This window comes from Bubalus bubalis, chromosome 21, assembly GCF_019923935.1.
Source record: "Bubalus bubalis isolate 160015118507 breed Murrah chromosome 21, NDDB_SH_1, whole genome shotgun sequence".
NCBI classification, from domain to species: domain Eukaryota; kingdom Metazoa; phylum Chordata; class Mammalia; order Artiodactyla; family Bovidae; genus Bubalus; species Bubalus bubalis.
The window spans coordinates 2,712,448-2,734,485 of NC_059177.1; the positions used below are offsets into that span (position 1 = coordinate 2,712,448).

The window sequence follows — 22,038 nt, forward strand, 5'->3', positions numbered from 1 at the left end:
CAACACATTCAGCACCCTCTGTCTAATGCTTAAGGCTTTGGGAATCTGTTTTGTTTTTTCCTGTCTTATTTATACCCATCCTCGCTTCCCCACATTCATCGAGGTGGTTTCAGGCATTGCCCACCCTGATGCCCGCAGCGCGTTCATGAGTATCCCTGTGCTTTTGCTCCTGTGTGTCTCTCCCTTCCCTGTCTTTTCCACATCACACTGTCCTTCAAGAACATCTTGAACCCCAGAGGTGTCTGCTCCTTCTTCTCCTAGCATGACAAGCCTTCTTCTCTGCTTACCTGTTACCCATCTTTCAAAGTCAACCTTAATTTATCCTCATCTTTGACATCCTTCCTAACCCCCCGACACTCAGTCCTTGGTGACAGCAACCGTGGGGCCATTAGGGTCTGATGTCTGAGCCCCACTGATCAGTGATCCGTGGCTGATCGGTGGCTGCCAGTTGCAGCTCATTCCCAGGACGGTGGGCCCTCCTCCCTCTTCTACTCCTGGGGCAGTGAGCGCCTCAGTCCCAAACTGTGTATTCATAGTGTGATTGCTTACGAAGTTCCTTCTGTTTTGAATTGCCAATTACATTTCTATGATTTAACTTAAAAAAAAAAAAAAAAAAAAGACTTCTCTTTCCCAGGCAGATTGTAAAGACTTTGTCCCCAGACGACCTAGTTTCACGTGAGGGAGGAGATGGAATATACTGTCTGGTACCAGGCAGTGAGATGCTGTTTTTGCCAGTACTTCTCATAGTGTAATGGTCCAGCTGTCTGCTGCAGAACTACAAGCCTTATATTGCCCAGCTTTTAAGACCTAAGAAAGAGCCTGGAGTTGGTAACAGAGGCATCAGTGGTTTAATGGACAGGGGGGTCTTACACGTCTGAAGAAGGGCCCTGGACCAACGTCCCACTGTCTGGACAGTGGGCAGGATGTGGTGGCAGTCTTCACTCCCCAGGGACAGGGGGATATTGTCAGTTCTAGAAATAATGGATGTCAAGCTGGCTCTTGGTTACCATGGAAACTAGCAGAGGGGCACGCCCTTCACCATTCCTTGGATTAGAACAATTACAAGCTGGGGCAGGAGCAAGTACATAGCAAGGTCAGAGTAGCTGCAGGTGAAGCTGGTGCTGGTTGGGCAGGGGATGTAGAGAGCAAGAGAACAGTCATTTTGTGCGGCCTGACCATACACTGTTTTATGGGGCACACAAAAACCATGATTTTACAGATATTCTTGCTTCAGTTCAGTTCAGTCCCTCAGTCGTGTCCAACTCTTTGCAACCCCATGAATCACAAGCATGCCAGGCCTCCCTGTCCATCACCAACTCCCGGAGTTCACTCAAACTCATGTCCATCGAGTTGGTGATGCCATCCAGCCATCTCATCCTCTGTCGTCCCCTTCTCCTTCTGCCCCCAATCCCTCCCAGCATTAGGGTCTTTTCCAATGAGTCAACTCTTCACGTGAGGTGGCCAAAGTATTGGAATTTCAGCTTCAGCATCAGTCCTTCCAAGGGACTCTGAAGAGTCTTCTCCAACACCACAGTTCAAAAGCATCAATTCTTTGGCGCTCAGCTTTCTTCACAGTCCAACTCTCACATCCATACATGACCACTGCAAAAACAATAGCCTTGACTAGACGGACCTTTGTTGGCAAAGTAATATCTCTGCTTTTCAATATGCTATCTAGGTTGGTCATAACTTTCCTTCCAAGGAGTAAGCGTCTTTTAATATCATGGCTACAATCACCATCTGCAGTGATTTTGGAGCCCCCCAAAATAAAGTCTGACACTATTCTTGCTTAGGATAGGCTAAAGTAGGGAGTGTCCATTTAAGGTATTTTTAAAAATTCACTTTATTTAAATAAAAAATTAATAATGGTTCAAGTGATAGTTATGGCAAAAACTATGGAAGTGGGACACGAATGACTGAAAGAGTGTTAGATGGTATATTTATTTCTCACAACAACCTTGCAAATTAGAAACAAAAGTCCGGAGAAACGCTGGGACTTAGCCAACCTAGAAAGCGAATAGGTCATGAAACAGGATTCAGGTGAAGGTACTTACCTCTCTGACTAATGCTCTCCAAGGTTCCCCCTTTACCAGGATGCTTTTTTTTTGTATAAGGAATTTTTCGTTCAACTACTGACGTGTGTGACTGACTCATATTGTTTTTTACCCCACCTCATCTCCTCAAAAATATTTACTTCCTAAATTAAATCCTTCCCCTCCAGAATGAATTTGGTGTGTTTTTAAACACACTTATAAAACATACAGGGAACAGGGCCCGATTTCCTGCCTGGCTGAGTAAAACAGTAATTCTCCAGCTTGGCACCTCACCCTGCAGCTGTGATAAGGGCCGTTATGCCCAAATAGGCCCTTAAACGGAAGACCTGCTGAGCAGAGACCCACTTTCCCAGCCCTGCTCCACCTCGTCAGCTTCTCTGCCAACTGACCAGGCGGAAGCAGCAGCAGGGGAGGAGGGCCTGCAGGTAGGTGGGGAGGGGATCGTTTTTTTTGAAAGCCTTAAATCCCTCACAGGGAAGCAGCAGCTGCTCCTTGTTTTTCCAACATCTGTCCCATCTGTCCCCCTGCGCACCCCACCCTTCGGGGGCTGGAGCTAGCTACATGTAAGCATAAGAAGGGGGCCTTTCTGAAGGCTGCTTGGTGAATGGGTATGGGCATCATTGCTACCCTGAAAGTTTCTACTGAGAAGGGGGGCAGTTGGGGTTCTTGAGGACGATGGCTATCACCTTCCTTCATTTTTCTCACACATTTAACAGCTTCAATCGACAGAGTGGGGATTTGTAGCATCATCCAAGGGTATCATTTCACAGGACAGAAGTGCCCCTTGAGCCCACTTCCTACTTGTAACCTCCAGGAGAGGCATAGGCTTCCGATGGGGGCGGGGGCGGGAGCAAGATGCTGCACATAGTGCAAAGTTGCTGCACCGCCTCGAAGAACTGCTGGCCGCATTTCGCAGCGCACTGCTCCTCACCAACACTGTGCTTTTTCAGAATTAGAGATTTCATTTTTATTCAGTTGTTTCCCCCTAGAATTCAGAACCGAGGCTAGAACCTGGCAGGCCTGACACAGACACTTCGGAATCAACGAACGTTAACGAAGTGCAAACAAAGGAGCAGGCTGGCTTCTCAGGTTCGAAGGCAGGAATGCACCGAGAGGGCTGGGATTGAATGGAGTCGTCCGGGGGTGTAGATGCCCGCCCGCAACCTCACAGACGCAGGCGGGTAGCCGGCTCACAGGCTCGCGCCCCGCGCGCCTGCGGGGTCCAGGCGGCCACGCCCTCTCCCGGGGCTTCCCTCGGGAGAGCCCCTCCGCTCCGGTCACGCGGCTAAGGACGGGTCGGGAGTGCGCAGGCGCGGCGGGCGGCGGAAGTCGCGACCGGGAAGTAAGAGGCGCTGGAACCGCCTCGCTTTGCGCAGGGCGCCGCGCTCCTCCTCTGGCCCCCGTGGGCCGCCCCGCCCCGCCTCCCGTGCGGCCCCGCCCCACACACTCTCGCGGGCGGCCGCGCGGCTGCCGCCTCCCGCGCGTGGACATGGCGCTCGACCCCGCAGGTAAGGCGCGGGAGGCGGGGGCGCGGAGCCGGGGGGCGTGCAGGGGGCGGGGCGGGCTGGGAGGCGCGACGCCGAGGCCGCCCCGCCCTCCCGGCCCTCGGGCGCTCGGCGCTGGGGTGGGGGCAGCGGTCTGACGGGGCTTGCGGGTGTTCACCTTCCTAGCGCCTGCCGCCTCGCCGCCATTCTCTTTGGGCCCTTGGGGTCACGGGCTCCTTTAAGTATCTGTGGTCCGACTCGAACGCACTGACCAGGACGGGGCCGTTCCGCTGGAAAGTGTCCCCAGAGAGCCGGTGGCTCCCCGTGACTTCCGCGCGCCCGCCGCCACGGGACGCCGCCGCAGGGCTCCCCTCGGTACCCGGCGCGGGGATGCTCGCTGAACGGCGGGAGCGCTGAGGGGCTTTGGGACATGCCCTTCGTATCAATATTATACGTGTGAAAACTCAAGGCGTTGGGAGGAGGACTGGCTTCCAACCTTTAGAGAGCCGGAAGGGAGACAGCCTCTCTGTGGGCCCGAGGAGAAAGAAGTAGACGAGTCTCGTGGCTGGGGGAGCCGAGTCCGGCTGGGACTCAGAGAACCCTATGTCCAGGCCTCATGGAGTAAACAGATACTTGTTGCGAACTCACTGTCTCTTCTAGGCCCTGGGAAACTGGTCTATAGGACAGAAAGACCCCTACTCTATCTAGATCTTGTGTTCTAAGGGTGCAAGAAAAGACATCCCCCCCCCCGCCACACACACACACTTTTCAGATAGTGGTAAACGTTATGAGGAAGATAAGCGGTGTCAGAGGTCCGGAGTATGGAGGAGATGCATAAGTAGAGATGCTGGGAAAGTAGATAGAACCTACATGTTGCAGTGCCGGAAGGCCCTGATAAGTGCGCGTTTGGGCTTTTCTTGATGTTAACAAAAACCTATGGAGGCTTTTAAAGAGGGCAGTGACATGATGGCGATTTATACCTTTATACACCGCTTATATACCTATATACACCGCTCTGGTAGCGGTGGTAGCCTTGTAGAGGGGCCACGAGTGGAATGTTAAGACACTCTGGCAGCGGTTCAGGCCAAATGTGTTGGTATGTGTTGGCCTGGGATAGTATTAGGGAAAAAATGGGGAGAAATACAAACCTTCAGAAGATGTTTTGGAGGAGAAATTGACAGGACTCGCTGTTTCATTGAGTAAGGGTGGTGAGCAAAAGGGAGGCACAGAGAATTCCTAGGCTCTGCAACTGGATAACTGATGATAGTCAGATCCAACAACACGCTAAGCATTGGAAACTCAGACAAGAGCAGACTCGGAAGCAAGATTGGAATGGAAAGTTAGAGACCGACTCAGCTAGTAGGACTATTTTGGAAAAATTTCTTTGTTTAGACTCCAGAATACAAATATACTGAGGTCCACTCTTTTAATTTGTGTTTGGTTCCTAGATTGAAGCATAGAGTCATGTTTTGATATTTGTTTTGCTTCTTACAGTACACAGTGGTATGTTTCTTGCTAACTAAGTAGTATGCCAAATGAAGCTTATGTAGGAACATCTATTTTCCCATTGGTTTATGTTAGATTTTTAAAAATCTTTATTCAAGTTTGATCTTCATTTGGCAGCAGCCTTTAAACTAACTTTGTACGGTCCATTTTTCTCAAAAAAACTCTCAACCCAACAATGCATACTTTTAAATGTAGTTTTATTTAAGCAATTTCCCTTTTTGTTAACGTTGAGGTAATAACAACACTCTTTGGAAGCTTATCAGCCGTAATTCTGTCCACTATTTTCTCTTACTATTTGAATGCAGAGAGAAAAAGCTGGAGAATGCAAAACACCCAGAGTAGGTGACTGAGGAGAGAGGGAAATTTAAAAAAAAATACTAGTAGCTGTTTGCACTAGCAGATGTTCAGACTTACTTTGCCCAAGCCTCTGGTGATTTAAAATAGTCCACAGGGAGTTCTAACCTGCAGAGTATTGCCAGGGCTCTGAACTCTCCCGGGTTGGGTTTATTGACTTGACCTTCAGCTTTGTTTTCTTAGCAGCCAGGGAAGTTTGCCTGAATCCTTAGCCCTAAGTGGGACCTTTGATAACACAGTAATGATTCAAGAAATACAGAGTATAGGTCATTCTCCTATGAAAGGACTTAAGCAGTTTAAGTATACAGTATGTATATTGTATGTACTGTATATATTTAAAAATCCAGTCAAACTGAGGTGACTGAAATTTTAAAGGTTGTTTATTGATCATCTGTATAAACAGTGTTACAGGTAACACCTGTTTTTTTGTTTTTTTTTTTAAAGATCTTATAAACATTGTTTTGAGCAAAAAGGGAAATCACCAAATCAAATCTATAGCACAACACCATTTATGTAGATTACAAACCATGCACACGAACAGCACAATCTGTTTTCTAAGGATGTGTGTGCTCAGTCATGCCTGACTCTTTGCAGCCCCATGGACTGTAGCTCATGTGGTACTTGTTAAAGTAGGATTTACAGAAAGATAAAATGATTATTTATGGTAATACAAAGTGGATATTTGTTAAAGATTTTCTCCAACTCAGTAGTGAGGGAACCAGTAACGTGTAAAAAACTACTTGAAAAACATCGAAACGGTAGATACATAGAAAATGTCATAGATCATTGGCTTAGGTAAAAGCTGATTAATTTCAATAGGGCTATGAAGTGTTACTTGGGGGGTTGTCTTTCCACTGGTTAGAAATTATTTCTCTCTTGATTGGACAGAGTTCTAGAACTTAACCTCTGCCCCTAACAAGTTATAAACTAGCCCAGTCACGGGAAGCCCAGCCCAATCTGTCCTGAAAGGACATCCATGAAGCCTTTGCTGCTTCCAGAGTTCAGAGAAATCATCTGACATGATTAGTCCTGGGTGACAACTCACAGGAACCTGGGCCTGAGAAGCTTCTTACTTTTCCTAATAACTAGGAGAGAGTTCTTTCTGCCCCATTTGTTCTTCTACTCTTTCCCCTTTGAGCTGGGTAGAGGGTTTCCCTTCCCATCTGTTGCTCAGTCTGCAGCGGGCAGAAGGGGAAACGTTTCTTTAAGTGCATGCGTGGGCTTTTGTGGCTCCCTCCGTGGTTGTTTTCTTCCAGAAACCTACTTGGGAGGAATGGGTAGTGAGCAGGCTCAGGGTGGGAAGTGGGCTCAGTAATTTCATGACATCCCATGAGTACAGGTTTTGAGTGTGTGTATCCTGGGAGGATGGCATCTTGGCACTCTGGGAATACTTAGGTTGCACGGGTTCTTTCAGTGGTTCCCATGGAGATGGAGGGAGATGGGCTGTAGGTATACCAGCGCTCGGTCACTAGAAAAGGCCACTCTTGGAGTTAGACAGCTAAACAGGTTGGGAGAATCTGTTGATCTTTTTTTCCTGAGCATTGTGTGATTAATATGTAAAAAAAAGAACAAATACTATAATGTAGTTGATTAGAAATTTTTTTATTTTGTAACTGCTTCTTTGTTTTTACAGTATCCTGTTAGATACAAATTACATTCATGGTTCAGAGGTAAACGTCTGACTTCCATGTTTTATAAATTTTTAAGGTCAAAGCATGTTTGCACTACTGCAAAATACATTGTTTTTGTTTGCCTCAATTGATTAATTTCACAACCTGAAATTGTTCTCCGAAATTGAAAAGCCCTGGCATGAGCAGGGAGCACAAGGGAGAGAGAAGCTTTGAGGCCACAGCGGCGCGTGTGTGGAGGCCCTGGGGTTTGGGCTGTGGGTCACAAAATGGCTCTTAAACCCATTTGTGGGGGGTTGGATATTATCCAGGAAGAGCACGGTGACACTGCGAGTGCTTAGGGAAGGGGGTGACAGTAGACTTCTTCTTCACTGTGCATTGCTCTGACTTTTGATCAGACGGGGATCGAGATCTCAGCTGAACTCTCTGCATCGAGGTGTCAGACCTGGAGGCAGCGAGGTCTGCTTCTAGTGGGTGGCTCTAACTTTGACCGCCCAGCCAGTGTCTTGCCCAGTGTCTTTGCTGTCTTTTTCCTTTCCTATAATTAATAAGCACTCTGTGGGCTTCGCAGGTGGCTCAGTGGTTAAGAATCTGCCTATAGTGCAGGAGTCACAGGAGACAAGGGTTTGGTCCCAGGATTGGGATGATCCCCTGGAGGAGGGCATGGCAACCCACTCCAGTCTTCTTGCCTGGAGAATCCCCATGGACAGAGGAGCCTGGTGAGCGACAGTCCATGGGCTCGCAGGGCCAGACACGATTGAAGTGACTTAGCATGGCATGGTGCGTGGAGACCACTGAAGACTATGTGGATGTTCATTCCTCATCAGAAAACTCGTTTTGATGGAGCCTCTGTTGATGATTTTTGCAGGATTCAGTCTTTCCTGTGATGGTTGCAAAATGATTTTCTACCTCCAACATTCTTTCCACTTAGATGTTTATCTCTCCATTAGACAGTTGTTGACACTTTGCTGTAAACAAGAAAACACTTTGTTTCTTATTGATATTATTGGCATGGATTCAGGAATTTGTTTTCTGAATGGTGTATCATTCGTCAGTGTAAATATTTCGGTGCTCACATTTTCTCAGATTTGGCCACCTAGAGTTCCTTTAGACCAGCTTCTGGGTCCTTGTGATGTGCTTCCATCTTTTTTTGAGCGTTTCCTTCACTTCTCACACAGAAAGTCCTGGCCCCTCTGGGACCTCCCCAGCCCAGCCACAGGATTACTCATGTTTTGGACAAGCCCTGGTTCCTTTGTTTGGGTGGTCTTGGAGCACAGTATGTGGGCCCCTGGGCGCCACGTGAGTTTTCCATGTGCAGGGATTGATTCTTGGAGCGCAAACGTTCGGGGGAGAGAAGGGAGTAGGAGCTGAAGGGAGGAGGCTGAGTAAGGGTGTGGTATGGGGGCTTGTCTAGCTTCCGAAGCAAAGGAATCGGCCTTTGTGACCCCCTGTCAGCCCTTGCCCACTGCAGGAGGAGGGAGAGGGTCCTGGAGAAGGAAAAGTTCCAGGTGCTACCACCCACGGCCCAGGCGGGGTGAGCAGGCTCTCATTCTCCTCCGTCTCTGCTACAGGGAGAGACACCAGCAGTTCAGTTCCATTCAGTCACTCAGTCGTGTCCGACTCTTTGTGACCCCATGGACTGCAGCACGCCAGGTCTCCCTGTCCATCACCAACTCCCGGAGTTTACTCAAACTCATGTCCTTTGAGTCGGTGATGCCATCCAGCCATCTCATCCTCTGTCACCCCCTTCTCCTCCCACCTTCAATCTTTCCCAGCATCAAGGTCTTTTGAAGTGAAGTGAAGTCGCTCAGTCCTGTCTGACTCTTTGCGACCCCATGGACTGTAGCCTACTATGCTCCTCTGTCCATGGGATTTTCCAGGCAAGAGTACTGGAATGGGTTGCCATTTCCTTCTCCAGAGGATCTTCCTGACCCAGGGATCAAACCCAGGTCTCCCGCACTGTAGGCAGACGCTTTATCATCTGAGCCATCAGGGAAGTCCACAGTGAGTCAATTCTTCGCATCAGGTGGCCAAAGGATTGGAGTTTCAGCTTCAGCATCAGTCCTTCCAATGAATATTCAGGACTGATCTCCCTTAGGATGGACTGGTTGGATCTTCTTGCAGTCTAAGGGAGTCTCAAGAGTCTTCTCCAACACCACAGTAAAAGCATCAATTCTTCGGTGCTCAGCTTTCTTTATAGTCCAACTTTCACATCTATACATGACTACTGGAAAAGCCATGGCTCTGACTAGACGAACCTTTGTTGGCAAAGTAATGTCTCTGCTTTTTAATAAGCTGTCTGGGTTGGTTATAACTTTCCTTCCAAGGAGTAAGTGTCTTTTAATTTCATGGCTGCAGTCACCATCTTCAGTGATTTTGGAGCCCCCAAAAATAAAGTCTGATACTGTTTCCACTGTTTCCCCATCTATTTCCCATGAAGTGCTGGGACCAGATGCCATTATCTTAGTTTTCTGAAGATTGAGTTTTAAGCCAACTTTTTCACTCTCCTCTTTCACTTTCATCGAGGGGCTCTTTGATTCTTCTTTGCTTTCTGGCATAAGGGTGGTGTGATCTGCATATCTGAGGTTATTGATATTTCTCCCTGCAGTCTTGATTCCAGCTTGTGCTTCTTCCAGCCCAGCGTTTCTCATGATGTACTCTGCATATAAGTTAAATAAGCAGGGTGACAATATACAGCCTTGACGTACTCCTTTCCTGATTTGGAACCAGTTTGTTGTTTCAGCCTGTAAATAACTGATCTGAGACTGTTAGGAATTTTAGTATGTGCAATGAGAGTTTGAATCAGGTGGGCAAGTCAGGTAGGAAGGAGGACCCCTGCACACATATGAAAATACATGTGTGTGTACTGTGTCCAGGAGTATCATGGGGTTGTGATAAAGAAGTGTAGGTAACACCGGCCTAAGATATACTTTGTTGTTTAGTTGCAAAGTTATGTCTGAGTCTTTTGCAACCCTGTGGACGGTGGCTCCTCTATCCGTAGGATAACAGATGCCAAATTGTGTGCGTGCGCTCTCCTTTTTTTCCTTTTTGCCTCTAGGCCTTTGACATGCTGTTCCTTTTCTTTGGAGTGTTTCCCTTTCTGTCCCACCCTCACATCTAAGTCTTATTCTTTTTTGAAATCAATTTCATAGAAGGCCTTCCCTGATGTCACTGCCTCCGGTCTTTATTTTATTTTAATATTTTAACAAAAATTTATTTTAATATATGGGATTTTAAAAACCACCAAAATGTCAAATAACCAGTGTGTGGAGTTTCTTTCATTCTAGATCTAGAATTTTTTCTTTGAGAAATAAAATGAAAGCTGCATGTATCAAATAATTTGAGAGATGAGGGAAAATCGGATGTGAAGGAATATTTACTTCTGTGGTGAACAGTATCTTTCATATGGTTCTGTGTCTTTAACTTTATTAGCATAGGGATAGGATAGGCCAGTTAATTACACCTAGATAGTAAGAGATTCTCCACTAGCCTGAGTAGGCTCTGCAAACAGCGCCGAATTGAATTTGGGAATGAGTAGGACTGAGGTGTTTCAGACTTTGCTAGTAACCTCAGGCCCTTCAGGAATTCTAAATGGCATATTGTGATATTTGAGGATGACGGGGAGAGAGTAAGATATATCAGATGCTAAGGCTGCTTCAAGCCTTAAACTTGTGTGTGTTTAAATACTTGCAGGTGTTCTCAAGGGGTTCTAGACTCAGCACAGAAAGCTCATGTTTCATTGACTGGATTAGTATGGTTATTTATCTCTAGGCATGTTATTGATGCTCAAGCTGAAGTTCCAATACTTTGGCCACCTGATGGGAAGAACTGACTCACTGGAAAAGACCCTGATGCTGGAAAAGACTGAAGGCAGGAGGAGAACGGGGCGACAGAGAATGAGATGGTTGGATGGCATCACCAACTCGATGCACATGTGTTTGAGCAAGCTCTGGGAGTTGGTGATGGACAGGGAGGCCTGGCGTGCTGCAGTCCATTGGGTCGCAAAGAGTTGGACACGACTGAGCGACTGAACTGAACTGAGGGGTGTTATTACCTTATTTGTAGAATTCTCCTAGACTTGATATAAGTGGGCCACACAAAATGTGCCCAAATGAAAACATTGATTCCCAAGTTAACCTTCTCCCCGCATCAGCCAGCTCCTTTTACATTTTTAGGTAAAGAGATTGAGGGAAAACATTTTTAAAACAATCCTGTGTTGTGTTTTTGCTGGAGAACTCTTACTGATTTTCCATATTTTAATTAACTGTGTGTTTATCACTCAGTTGTGTCGACTCTTTGTGACCCCATGGACTGTAGCCCACCAGGCTCCTCTGTCCGTGGGATTCTCCAGGCAAGAATAATTCTCCAGGCAAAAGGGTAGCCATTTTCTTCTCCAGGGTATCTTGCCAACTTAGGGATTGAACCTGGATCACCTGCATTGCAGGCTTTTTTACCTTCTGAGCCACCAGGGAAGCCCTAAGCATGACTAATTTAAAGATGATTTTAAATGTTTATATTGCAGAATAGGGCACATCAATGTATCAACAATCCCTAGCCTGATAATTGGTAGATAGTGGGCACCTAATAAATGTTTCTTAACAGAATGAATATCAAATGAATAAATATATTTTCAACTATTTGTATAATGATTATCAAATATGGAAATTTTACACATATTTGTCATTTATTACATGGTTTATTGAATTTTTACCATGTTCTAGGAGTAGGAGGGAATTATGGAGGTTAACGAGACGTGGTCTCAGACCTCATTACAGTTATATTTCATGCAGTGGTTCTTAATCTAGAATCTAATATAATTATTTGGGAAGCTTTTAAAAATACCAGTTCCTGGATGTTACCCAGCGTCTCTGATTTGACTGGTCTGGAGTGGGGCCGAGACGTCAGGTGTGGTTGTTAGATGCAGCCAGAATCGACAGCTTCTGTTACCGAATCCTATCTGCATCCTCTTGGGTTGCCATAATAACGTTCTATAGACTGGGTGGCTTAAACAGTGCACGTTTATTTTCTCGCAGTTTAGAAGGCTGGCAGCCTGAGATCAAGGTGCTGGCCGATTCAGCTGCTGTTTTTTCCTGTTCTTAGCAGGGCCACCTATCTGATTAGGGCTCTACCCATGTGAGCTCTCCTGGTGACTCGGATGATAAAGAATCTGCCGGTAATACAGGATACCTGGGTTTAGTCCCTGGGTCAGGAAAATCCTGTGGAGGAGGAAATGGCAACCCAGTCCAGTATTCTTGCCTGGAGAATATCATGGACAGAGGAACCTGGTGGGCTACAGTCCATCGCACTGCAAAGAGTTGGACACGACTGAGCGACTAACACACTTTCATACACATAACGTACATACGTGTCAACTCATTTAACCTTAATCACCTCTCCAACGAGAGTCATTTCGAGTTGAGGGCTTCCGTGAATTCTGCGGTGGTGGGACCACAGTTTGGTCCTTGGCAACCATTGATCAAGAGAAGGAAGTTTTTGTAGGAAGTGTGCTACTCTGAGTTCTAAGTCCACGTGTGATTAGAGCCGTAGTGTTTGTGCGTGAAACACGTTGGGGTTAGTGGAAGGAGAAATCACTTTCAGGTGCTGGGTTAGGAAGCACTTTGGATGGTGTTAAGTGAGTGAGCCTTGATAAAGAAAATGAAGGGTGGGAGATGGAGAATGAAGGCAGCAGACTGAGGCGGAGTCTGACCCTACGGGCTGCTCGCTGCCAGGCGCTGCAGGATCCATCTGTGCTCTCTGAGCCTTGGGTTCCGAACCCCCGCCCCCGCCTGTGACGGTGCTCGTAAAACGACCCCTTCACCTCCACTTCGTCCTTCTTTCTGGAAGTAAGATCTAAGCTGATTGCCTGGTGGGTTGATTGATTTTTAGCCAAGGAGGATAATATAACCACTGGGATGGCAGAATAAGGATTTAAACAATAGAAATTTTAAGCTGAACTTCTGATCCTGGTGGGACTTTGGAATTACTAACAGATTCTTGAAAACGTGGGTCAAGTAGATTTGGTGATAGAGCAGCACTGAGAACACAGCATAAAAAGTGCCAATTTAAAGACAGCCTGTAGGATTGCCTGGGCAGGAACTGGAGCGGAGCTTGCTTTGGGTGTTTATACGGCTTTTAGTGTTACCATTGTTCAGAGTATTTTCAAGACTCTTTTAGAATTTACCTTCAGCTTCTACAGTACATTTATCTTAATATCTTATTATCTTAATATTCTCATTTTGGTAAATTTTTGTTTTGAAGATGAACTTGAATTTCAGCCACAGTTAGCCAGAGGCAGTCTAATGAAGGGAGTAGATGACCCTCCTTGGGCAACACTGCTCCCCAAGAAGGTTGCATTGTAGTTTTAACTCAGCCTGGCTCTAAAGGCCATCCAGAGAAAGATGTCATGAGTCTCTACAAATGAACCAATTTCATTGCTTTTTATGGCTGAGTAATACTCCTTTGTATGTATGTACCACATCTTCTTTATCCATTTGTCTTTCAGTAGACATCTAGGTTGCTTCCATGTCCTGGCTGTTGTAAACAGTGTTGCAGTGAAGGACCTAGAGGCTGTCATACAGAGTGAGAGTCAGAAAGAGAAAAACAAATACTGTTTGTTAACATGTGTATGTGGGATCTAGAAGAGTGGCACAGGTGACCGTGTTTGCAGGGCCGGAATTGAGACGCAGACAAACGGAATGGCTGTGTGGCCCCGTTTGTGTGTCTCAGCTGCTCAGTCGTATCTGACTCTTTGCAACCTCATGGACTGTAGCCTTCCAGGCTTCTCTGTCCATGGGGTTCTCCAGGCAAGAATACTGGAGTGGGTTGCCATTTCCTCCTCCAGGGGATCTTCCCAACCCAGGGATCGAACCCACGTCTCGGGCATTGGCAGGCATATTCTTTACCACTACACCGCCTGGGAAGTCACAGGGAGGTGAAGAGTGGGGACAAATTGAGAGATTAGCATCGGCATATGTATAGTCAGTGGGAAGCTGCTGTACGGCTCAGCCTGATGCCCTGTGATGACCTGGAGGGGTGGGATGAGGCGTAGGAGGCAGGTTTAGGAAGGAGGGGACGTTTGTATGCATATGCCTGATTCAAGACCTGAACAGCAGAAACTAACACAGCACTGTAAAGCACTTACATCCCCATTTTAAAACCTGCATGATTTGAGCAAGCATTGAATCTTTGAAATAAGTGAATAAGCTCTCAATATAAAAATAATTTCCCTGCTCTGTTATCAAAATGGCCCATGTTTTTTGTTAAATTTTACGGACTGTTGAGAGATGGAGGAGAAGGACCAGGAGAGCTCAGACAGCCAGAAGCCATTGAGGAGCACCCGTCGGTGTGGGGGTAGCCCCCCGTGTCCCAGACGGGCATCGGAGGGAAGGCACGTGAGGGATGCGTTGCTGGGAGGCCCAGGCGTGCTGCCGTATATTCCTTTCTCAAATGTCTACTTACGTAGACACGTCTCCTAGAGTGACATGACTGATTTCCTATTAGCTGTCAATGGGAAATTGTGCCCGTAGCAAAAGACAGTCTTGAAGTTTTACCAAATAAAGTAAATGTGAAACCTCTTCACTGAAGGCATTATGGCCACAGCGGAGATCGCAGCGCTTTTCTAAAATTGGCAGGTCTTCTTGCATAAGCCGATTTCCTGCTTCGGTATGCTTTAAGACTGGTTGTCCCTTTCTGGCCTCATCTTGGTTAAAACAACGTGGGTGGAAGAGGAAGTTTTCACACCTCGCAATCTGCAGAATCTGAGGTCCAAGAAATAGGTGCTTTTGGGAACCGGGCACATGTGGTGTGAACGCAGTGGTTACTACCAGTGGGAGCTGATAGCACGGAGGAGCTCAGATGTGGCACAGCGATGGCGGGACGCTGGCGTGTGTGACCCAGAAGCTGAGCAGAAATAGGCACTTCTACCTCATTGATGTGCTTTCCGGGTCTTGTGAGTTTGAGATTGTAAAAAGTTCTATGGTCACCGACTGACCTAATATTTGATGTTTACTCGCCGCGAAGGTACTTTCTCAGCCAGCTGACAAATCAGTCCTTTTGCCTTTTCTAAAATAGCTTTCTTTATGGTTGGAATCATTGAGCTCCTTTCTGATCAAGAAATGTGAACTGTGAAGTTTTGAATTTTACTTGTTCAAAATGATGCTTCTGAAACCAACATTCTTCTTGTCCAAGAGTTCCTGCAGGCTTCACAAGCTCTGGGACCTAGTTTACTGAAGTCCCCTGAAATAGAACACCGCCCTGGGGTGGTCATGGAAGAACTTTGGAACCTGCCCCTGGGTTATTCCCCTCTGTTAGAGTCTCCACATTTTTTTGTGCAAAATGGAATCCAGGTACTGAACCTGAGGGGCTTTTAGAAGACTGAAGGGCATTCCTGGCCTTCCTCTTGAGGTTTCATAACCAGAGGCAGCTGGACTGTTGGAAGGAGAATCTTTCCTGCTCTGTAGTTGCTTTTTTGTTTTGTCAATTCAAGTGTTGCTTAAAGGAAGGAGGATGGGACACAGATCTTCCCTGTCTTTGTCTTCCCGGTCTTGGTGCCCCTGCCTCCCACGCCTTCCTCATCTTATGCTGTCATTGTAGAAGAGGGTGTGAGTGAGCTGGAGGGGACAGGAGGTCTGGTGGGGGCAAGAGTGTCTTGAGCACTGAGACCAGAGTCCTCGCGGGCTCGGCTGTGAAGCACACAGGGTGAAGGGGCCTTTGGCCAGCCCCGGTCCTGCTGAGTGGTGTGCAGTGCCATCTACCTGGGCCCTTCAGTGCAGAAGACGGACCCAAAGGAGAAACCGTTGCTAATAAGAACACCTTTGCACATTTCCTACAAGCATTTTTCTGATTTTTCCTACAGAGTAAACAACGTCACGGTAACATCTACAGGAACTAATAAAGGGGCAGCTAGGAGGTTCCAGAAAACAAAAAAGTGGCGTTATCTAAATAGCAGTTACATTAGTTGTGTTAGAACATTTTCAGTGCTGACAGGCGTCCTTGCCCTGCTGAGGCCGCCTGTTTCTGGGGGAAGGCTCTGTGGTGCCCTGAGTCGTGTCGCTGCTGCCCTGTGGACTCAGGGCAAGTACTGCCGTCGGTGCTTTCGTGTGATCCCGGGCGGCTGTGCTGCAGGAGCATGCGAGCCCCAGAGCAGAGTCTGCACTAAGTCAGCCAGGGAAAAAGGCAAAAATTGACTTGTATGTGGGTGGTGATAGAATGTCGAGGAGTTAGAGCTTTGAAAATTTGCCCTGGTGGTATTACCCTGATTCTTCATTTCAGTATAAATTCATGTGACTGTAGAGTAGCAAATTCTCAAAATTTGATTTTTTTTTTTTTTTTGCCAGCTTTGGTGCAGATGTATAACATCTATGTAGCGTATTGACACTGAGGGAATCACCCTGTAATTTTGTGAATAAAAAGTGCCATATCTATATTTGTAGTATCAAAGGAAACTTTGAAATACGTACAGAATCATAATTAATTAAAAATTAACTTTTAATGATTAGTATGCTACCAAGTGTTAGCAGAATTTATTTTTATATATATATATATATTTTTTTTTTTTTTTTTTGACTGCTCAGCATGCAGGATCATAGTTCCCCAACCAGAGAGAGAACCTGTGTCTCCTGCAGTGTCAGCAGTCTTAACCACTGGTCTGCCAGAGATTTAACACTAAGAATGTAGAAAATTGAAATCAACATTCATATGATTCATATGATTTTCTTCGCCTTAGGAGGTTTTAGACGAATCATCAGAAGGACTTCTTACGATACATTTAAAAAATGTTTCAGGAAGACCGCAAGTTGTGGAGAGAAAGAGTGGATTCATGAGGCCGCATTGTAGATAAGCCGTCTGTCTAGGTTATAGGTGTGTAAGTGAAGGGAGGAGCTCAGATGCTGAAGCTGACTGTATAAACTAGATCGGCACGTCACAGTGTTTCTTCTCATCTCTTCAGCAGTTGCACTGTTAATTGTGCGTGCGTGTGTGCACGCTTAGTCGTGTCCAACTCTCGTGATCCCACGGACTGTAGCCCACCATACTCCTCTGTCCATGGAATTTTCCAGGCAAGAATACTGGAGCAGGTTGCTATTTCTTCTTCCAGGGGAATCTTCCGTGTAAATCCATGTTTCCTGCATTGCAGGTGGATTCTTTTACCCTGATGACTGTGGTTTGCACTATAGACAAGGAGAAAGAGTGTGTGGAGGTGGCTCCAGTTTTATTATTTTTCTTCCAGTAGTTACCAGCTCTCCACTCACAGGGTGTCTCGTAGGAATCTCATATTCAGTTTGTCGAGTCAGAATTGGCCTCCCCCTTGGAGTTCTTTTGTCTCCCTGCCTTGGTGAGTGGTCACCTCATTTCACTGTGAGATGAGACCCTGGGAGCCCGCCTTGCCACATCCTGGGCCCTCTGTCCGCGCAGCCCCACCACGCCTCTGGGGCTGCCCTCTCAGTCCTCCCCTTTCTCCACCCATACTTGGCAGTCCTTCTGTGGGCTAGTGTTCTTTTTCTCATCTTACAGCAGCTCTGGCGAAAGTAAGGAAGACGAGAAGGCATGAATCAGTAGTGTAGGGCAGACCTTGACCGTCTATGGCCTGGGCAGAATCTGGTAAGGCTGGTAGGCTGTGAATGGTTAGTAATATTTTCAAAGGGTTGTTTGGAAAAAAAAAAACAACAAAAAAACAAGGAGCATACATGACAGAGGTGGTGTGTGGCCCACACAGCTTGAAATATTTACACTCTGGTTCTTAACAGAAAGTTTGTTGACCCCCTGGCAGGCAGTAAAAACTGGGATAAAGGTATAAGTGCAGTAAAGAGGAAAAAGTCACGTGAACATTTCCATATCATTATCTTGAACTTTTAGATGAAATGGATAGTTTCCTTGAAAAATACCAACTTACTGAAAACTGCAGTTGACTCAAGAATGAATAAAAAAGCTTCAGAAAATTTGATCAATAGATAAAAGTCTTTCTGTGATTACCTTGGGGCTTTCCTTGGTGGCGTAGAGGGTAAAGAATCTGCCTGCAATGCAGGAGACCTGGGTTCGATCCCTGGGTCAGGAAGATCCCCTGGAGAAGTGAACGGCCACCTACTCCAGTATTCTTGCCTGTAGAATCCCATGGAGAGGAGCATGGTGGCCTATGGTCCATGAGGTTGCAAAGTGTCAGGCACGACTGAGCGACTAACTCTTTCCGACGCACACATACTCACAAAGCATGACTAAACCTAGTACACACACATAAACTCAGTTCAGTTCAGTTGCTCATTTCTGTCCAACTCTTTGCTACCCTATGGACTGCAGCACACCAGGCTTCCCTGTCCATCACCAACTCCCTGAGCTTCCTCAAGCTCATGTCCTTCGAGTCAGTGATGCCATCCAACCATCTCATCCTCTGTTGTCCCTTCTCCTCCTGCCTTCAGTCTTTCCCAGCATCAGGGTCTTTACCAGTGAGTTGCCTCTTCTCATCAGGTGGCCAGAGTATTGGAGTTTCAGCTTCAGCATCAGTCCTTCCAATGAATATTTAGGACTGATTTCCTTTACGATGGATTAGTTTGATTTTCTTGGAGTCCAAGGGAGCCTCGAGAGTCTTTTCCAACACCACAGTTGGACTTGCAAAGAGTCGGACATGACTGAGCGACTTTTACTTCACTTTGATCAATGATTTAACTCTTAACTGGATCTCAAAAATGTCAAGAGCGACTTCAGGGACTGAGCAACTTTACTTTCTTTCTTTTCTTTCCTCTTAAAGTCAACTGATTATAGCCTTCAATCACATCTGCAAAATACCTTCACAGCAGGAGCTGGATTAGTGTTTGTTTGAGTAACTGGGGACTAGCACCTAGCCTTGGAGAGGGCAATGGCGGCCCACTCCAGTACTCTTGCCTGGAAGGTCCCATGGGCAGAGAAGCCTGGAGGGCTGCAGTCCATGGGGTTGCACAGAGTTGGACACGACTGAAGTGACTTAGCAGCAGCAGCAGCACCTAGCCAAATTGACCATAAAGCTGACCATCACAGGTAGTTTCTGTCAGGCTTTCACAGAACTGGTAATAATCTTTATCTGGTACAGTGTTTCAGAGAATACAAAGAAAAGTCCCTAATTTATTGTTTAAATCATGTGACTTTGATACCAGAACAACACAAAGGTAAGAGAGGAAAGTCATGGGCAGGTCTCAGAATCAAGATAACTGCAAAAAGTCTAAACAGAACTGGAGTGCCCAAGGTGCAGGTGCTGCGGGCTACTGCTCAGTGTTCTTCTGAAAGGTGGTGACAGTGAGAATTAAAAAAGGAAAATGCAGAACTATCCTTAAGCTTGTCTGCATGGAAATCGGAGCAGAATCTGTTGGCAGAGGATTAGAGTTAGAGTTCAGTCAAGTTGTATTGGGTTTCCGTGGTGGCTCCCATGATAAAGAATCTGCCTACAATGTGGGAGACCTAGGTTTGATCGGAGTCAGGAAGATCCCCTGGAGAAGGGAATGGCAGGCCACTCCAGTATTCTTTCCTGGAGAATTTGATGGACAGAGGAGCCTGGCAGGGTACAGTCCATGGGGTTGCAAGGAGCCAGACACGACTGAGCCACTGACACTTTTACTTTCAAGGTTGCATTAATTCAGTCAAGCCTGTATGTGTGTGTGCGCGCTTGTGTCGTTGTGACCCCAAGGACTGTAGCCCAGCAGGCTCCTCTGTCCGTGGGATTTCCCAGGCAGGAATACTGGAGTGGGTTGCTATTTCCTTCTCTAGGGGATCTTCCTGACCCGGGGATCAAATCTGCGTTTCTCACTTCTCCTGTATTGCATTGGCAGGCAGGTTCTTTACCACTAGCACCACCTGAGAAGCCTATGTACCAGCAATAAATAATTACATTTATAAAAAGATACCTTTACCAACAGAAATGAGTGTAATGAAAGATGATGAACAGTATCTTGAAGGATGCTTTAAAAAAAATGTTTTTACTTTTGCTATCTGAATAATGCTGTCCTAATAAAATGTAGTGGGTCCAACCAAGTGCCACTGTGTAGTACCACATTACCTGTGTGTTGGGAAAAGTCTCCTTGTAAGTGGACCTTCACAGTTCAAACCCATGTTGTTCACGGGTGACCTGTGTTGGTTTGAGACTTTAAATATGAACATTTATGGCGTAAATTTCCTTATAAGCCCTGCTTCAGCTTTGTCTTACACATTTTGATATGTTGTGCTTTCATTTTCATTCAGGTCAGTGTCTTCTTTTAATTCCTCTTCTGCCTTATGAATTATTTAGCAGCAGGGTATTGTTTACTTTCCAGGTATCAGGAGATTTTCCTGCTATCTTTCTGTTATTACTGTCTGGTTGACTCCATTCCATTTGGTTTTTCTATAGTGTTTTTGAATGTATTTCTTTGTCTTTTTTTTAGTGGTTAGTCTGAAGATTATCTTATGCATAAATAGCTAATCACAGTCTAGTCGAATCAACATTTTATCTTTCAAATAGAAGGTAGATATCTTACTACCAAAGTTGCTTTATCCTGTTCCATTTACAATGAAGTCATCTTTAATAGTACCTCTGTGTGTACTGAGAATGCTATATTTTTTTGCTTCTGTCAAAAATAAATTTTAAAACTCAAGAAAAAAATAGTTTACTGAGTTTACCGTTTTTGTTGCCCTTTCTTCATTGCTGTTGTTCTGAGTTTCCTTTTGTTAATATTTCCTTCCTGTATGAATAGCTTCCTCTAGCCCTTCTTTTAGAATAGGTCTGCTGGCAGGAAATTACCTTAGCTTTTCTTCATGTGAGTTGTCTTTATCTTCATTCCTGAAGAATATTTTCACTGGTTATAGAATTCTTGATTGACAGTGCTTTTCTTTTAGTACTTGAAAATACTATGCCACTTCCTTCTGGCTTCTGTGGTTTCTGATGAGAAATCCTTTGTCTTTTGAATTTTTCTTCCCCTATATTTCTGATACTTTGATGATTTTTCTTTCTCATTTTCAGAAGTATTAGTATGGCTTGTCTGGGTGTATATTTCTTTGGGTTTTCAACTGTTTCATTGAATTGATAGGGTTCTGTCTTTTCACTAATTTGGAAAACTTTCAGTCATTGTTTCTTCAAATATTTTTTCAGCCTTGCGATTCTTCTTTCCTCTTTTTGAGACTGTGGTAAAATCAATGTTAAATTTTTTTTTTTTTTTGGTCTTCCAGGTTCCTGAGCCTCAGTTCATTTTTTAAAAAGCCATTTTCTATTTTATAGCTTGGGAAATTATTATTGAATTATCTTCTGGTTCTCTGACTTTTATGTCATTTCTATTAGATTTTTGTATGTTAATGTTGTGTCTGGAAACCTTGCTAAACTCACTTACTAGTTCTAGTAACTTTTTATAGATTCCATTGGATTTTCTATATAGATGATCATATGACCTTCAATTAACTATGGTTTTCTTTCTTTCTTTTCAATCTAGAAGCCTTTTATTTTTCTTGCCTTATTACACTGACTAGAACACCCAGTGTAATGCTTAATAGAAGTGGTAAGAACAGCCTTCTTTAGCTCACTCCGTTTTAGGGGGAACCATTCCAGCATTAAATGTGACATCAGCAGTAGGTTTTTTCTATAAATGCCGTTTATCATGTTGAGGAAGTTTCCTTTGGTTCCTACTTTATGGAGGTTTAAATTAGGAATGGATATTGGATTTTTGTCAAATATATTTTCTGTGTCTGTTGTGATAGCCATGTTTTTTAATATGATGAATTACACTTCTTCATTTTTTGAATATTAAATAAATCTTGCAGTCCTGGGATAAAGCCCACCTGGTCATGAAGTATTATCCTTTTTTTTATTGCTGGATTCAGTTTGCTCATCTTTGTTAAGATTTTTACATGAGTATTCATGATGGCATATTGGGCAGTAGGTTTCTTGTAATATTTTTGTCTGATTTTGGTATCACGGTAATGCTGGCTTCAGAGCAGTTTTCTGAAGGAGTTTATGTGGAATTGATGTTATTCCTTCCTTAAATGTTTGATCACATTCACCAGTAAGGGCTCTCTGGATCTGGAATTCTT

The 22,038-nt window shown here is 45.3% G+C and overlaps 1 protein-coding gene across 4 annotated transcripts in view; it reads left to right on the forward strand.

Annotated features, from left to right (window-relative positions):
* Window positions 1-3,400: 3,400 nt before the first annotated feature.
* CMC1 (C-X9-C motif containing 1) overlaps window positions 3,401-22,038 on the forward strand; it is a 78,243-nt gene continuing 59,605 nt past the window's right edge. For all 4 annotated transcript variants that reach the window (XM_025272304.3, XM_025272306.3, XM_025272303.3 and 1 more), the window contains exon 1: window positions 3,401-3,562. In XM_025272304.3, the coding sequence (XP_025128089.1) occupies window positions 3,544-3,562 (19 nt within the window). In that variant the 5' untranslated portion in view covers window positions 3,401-3,543. The remainder of the gene's footprint in view (window positions 3,563-22,038) is intronic.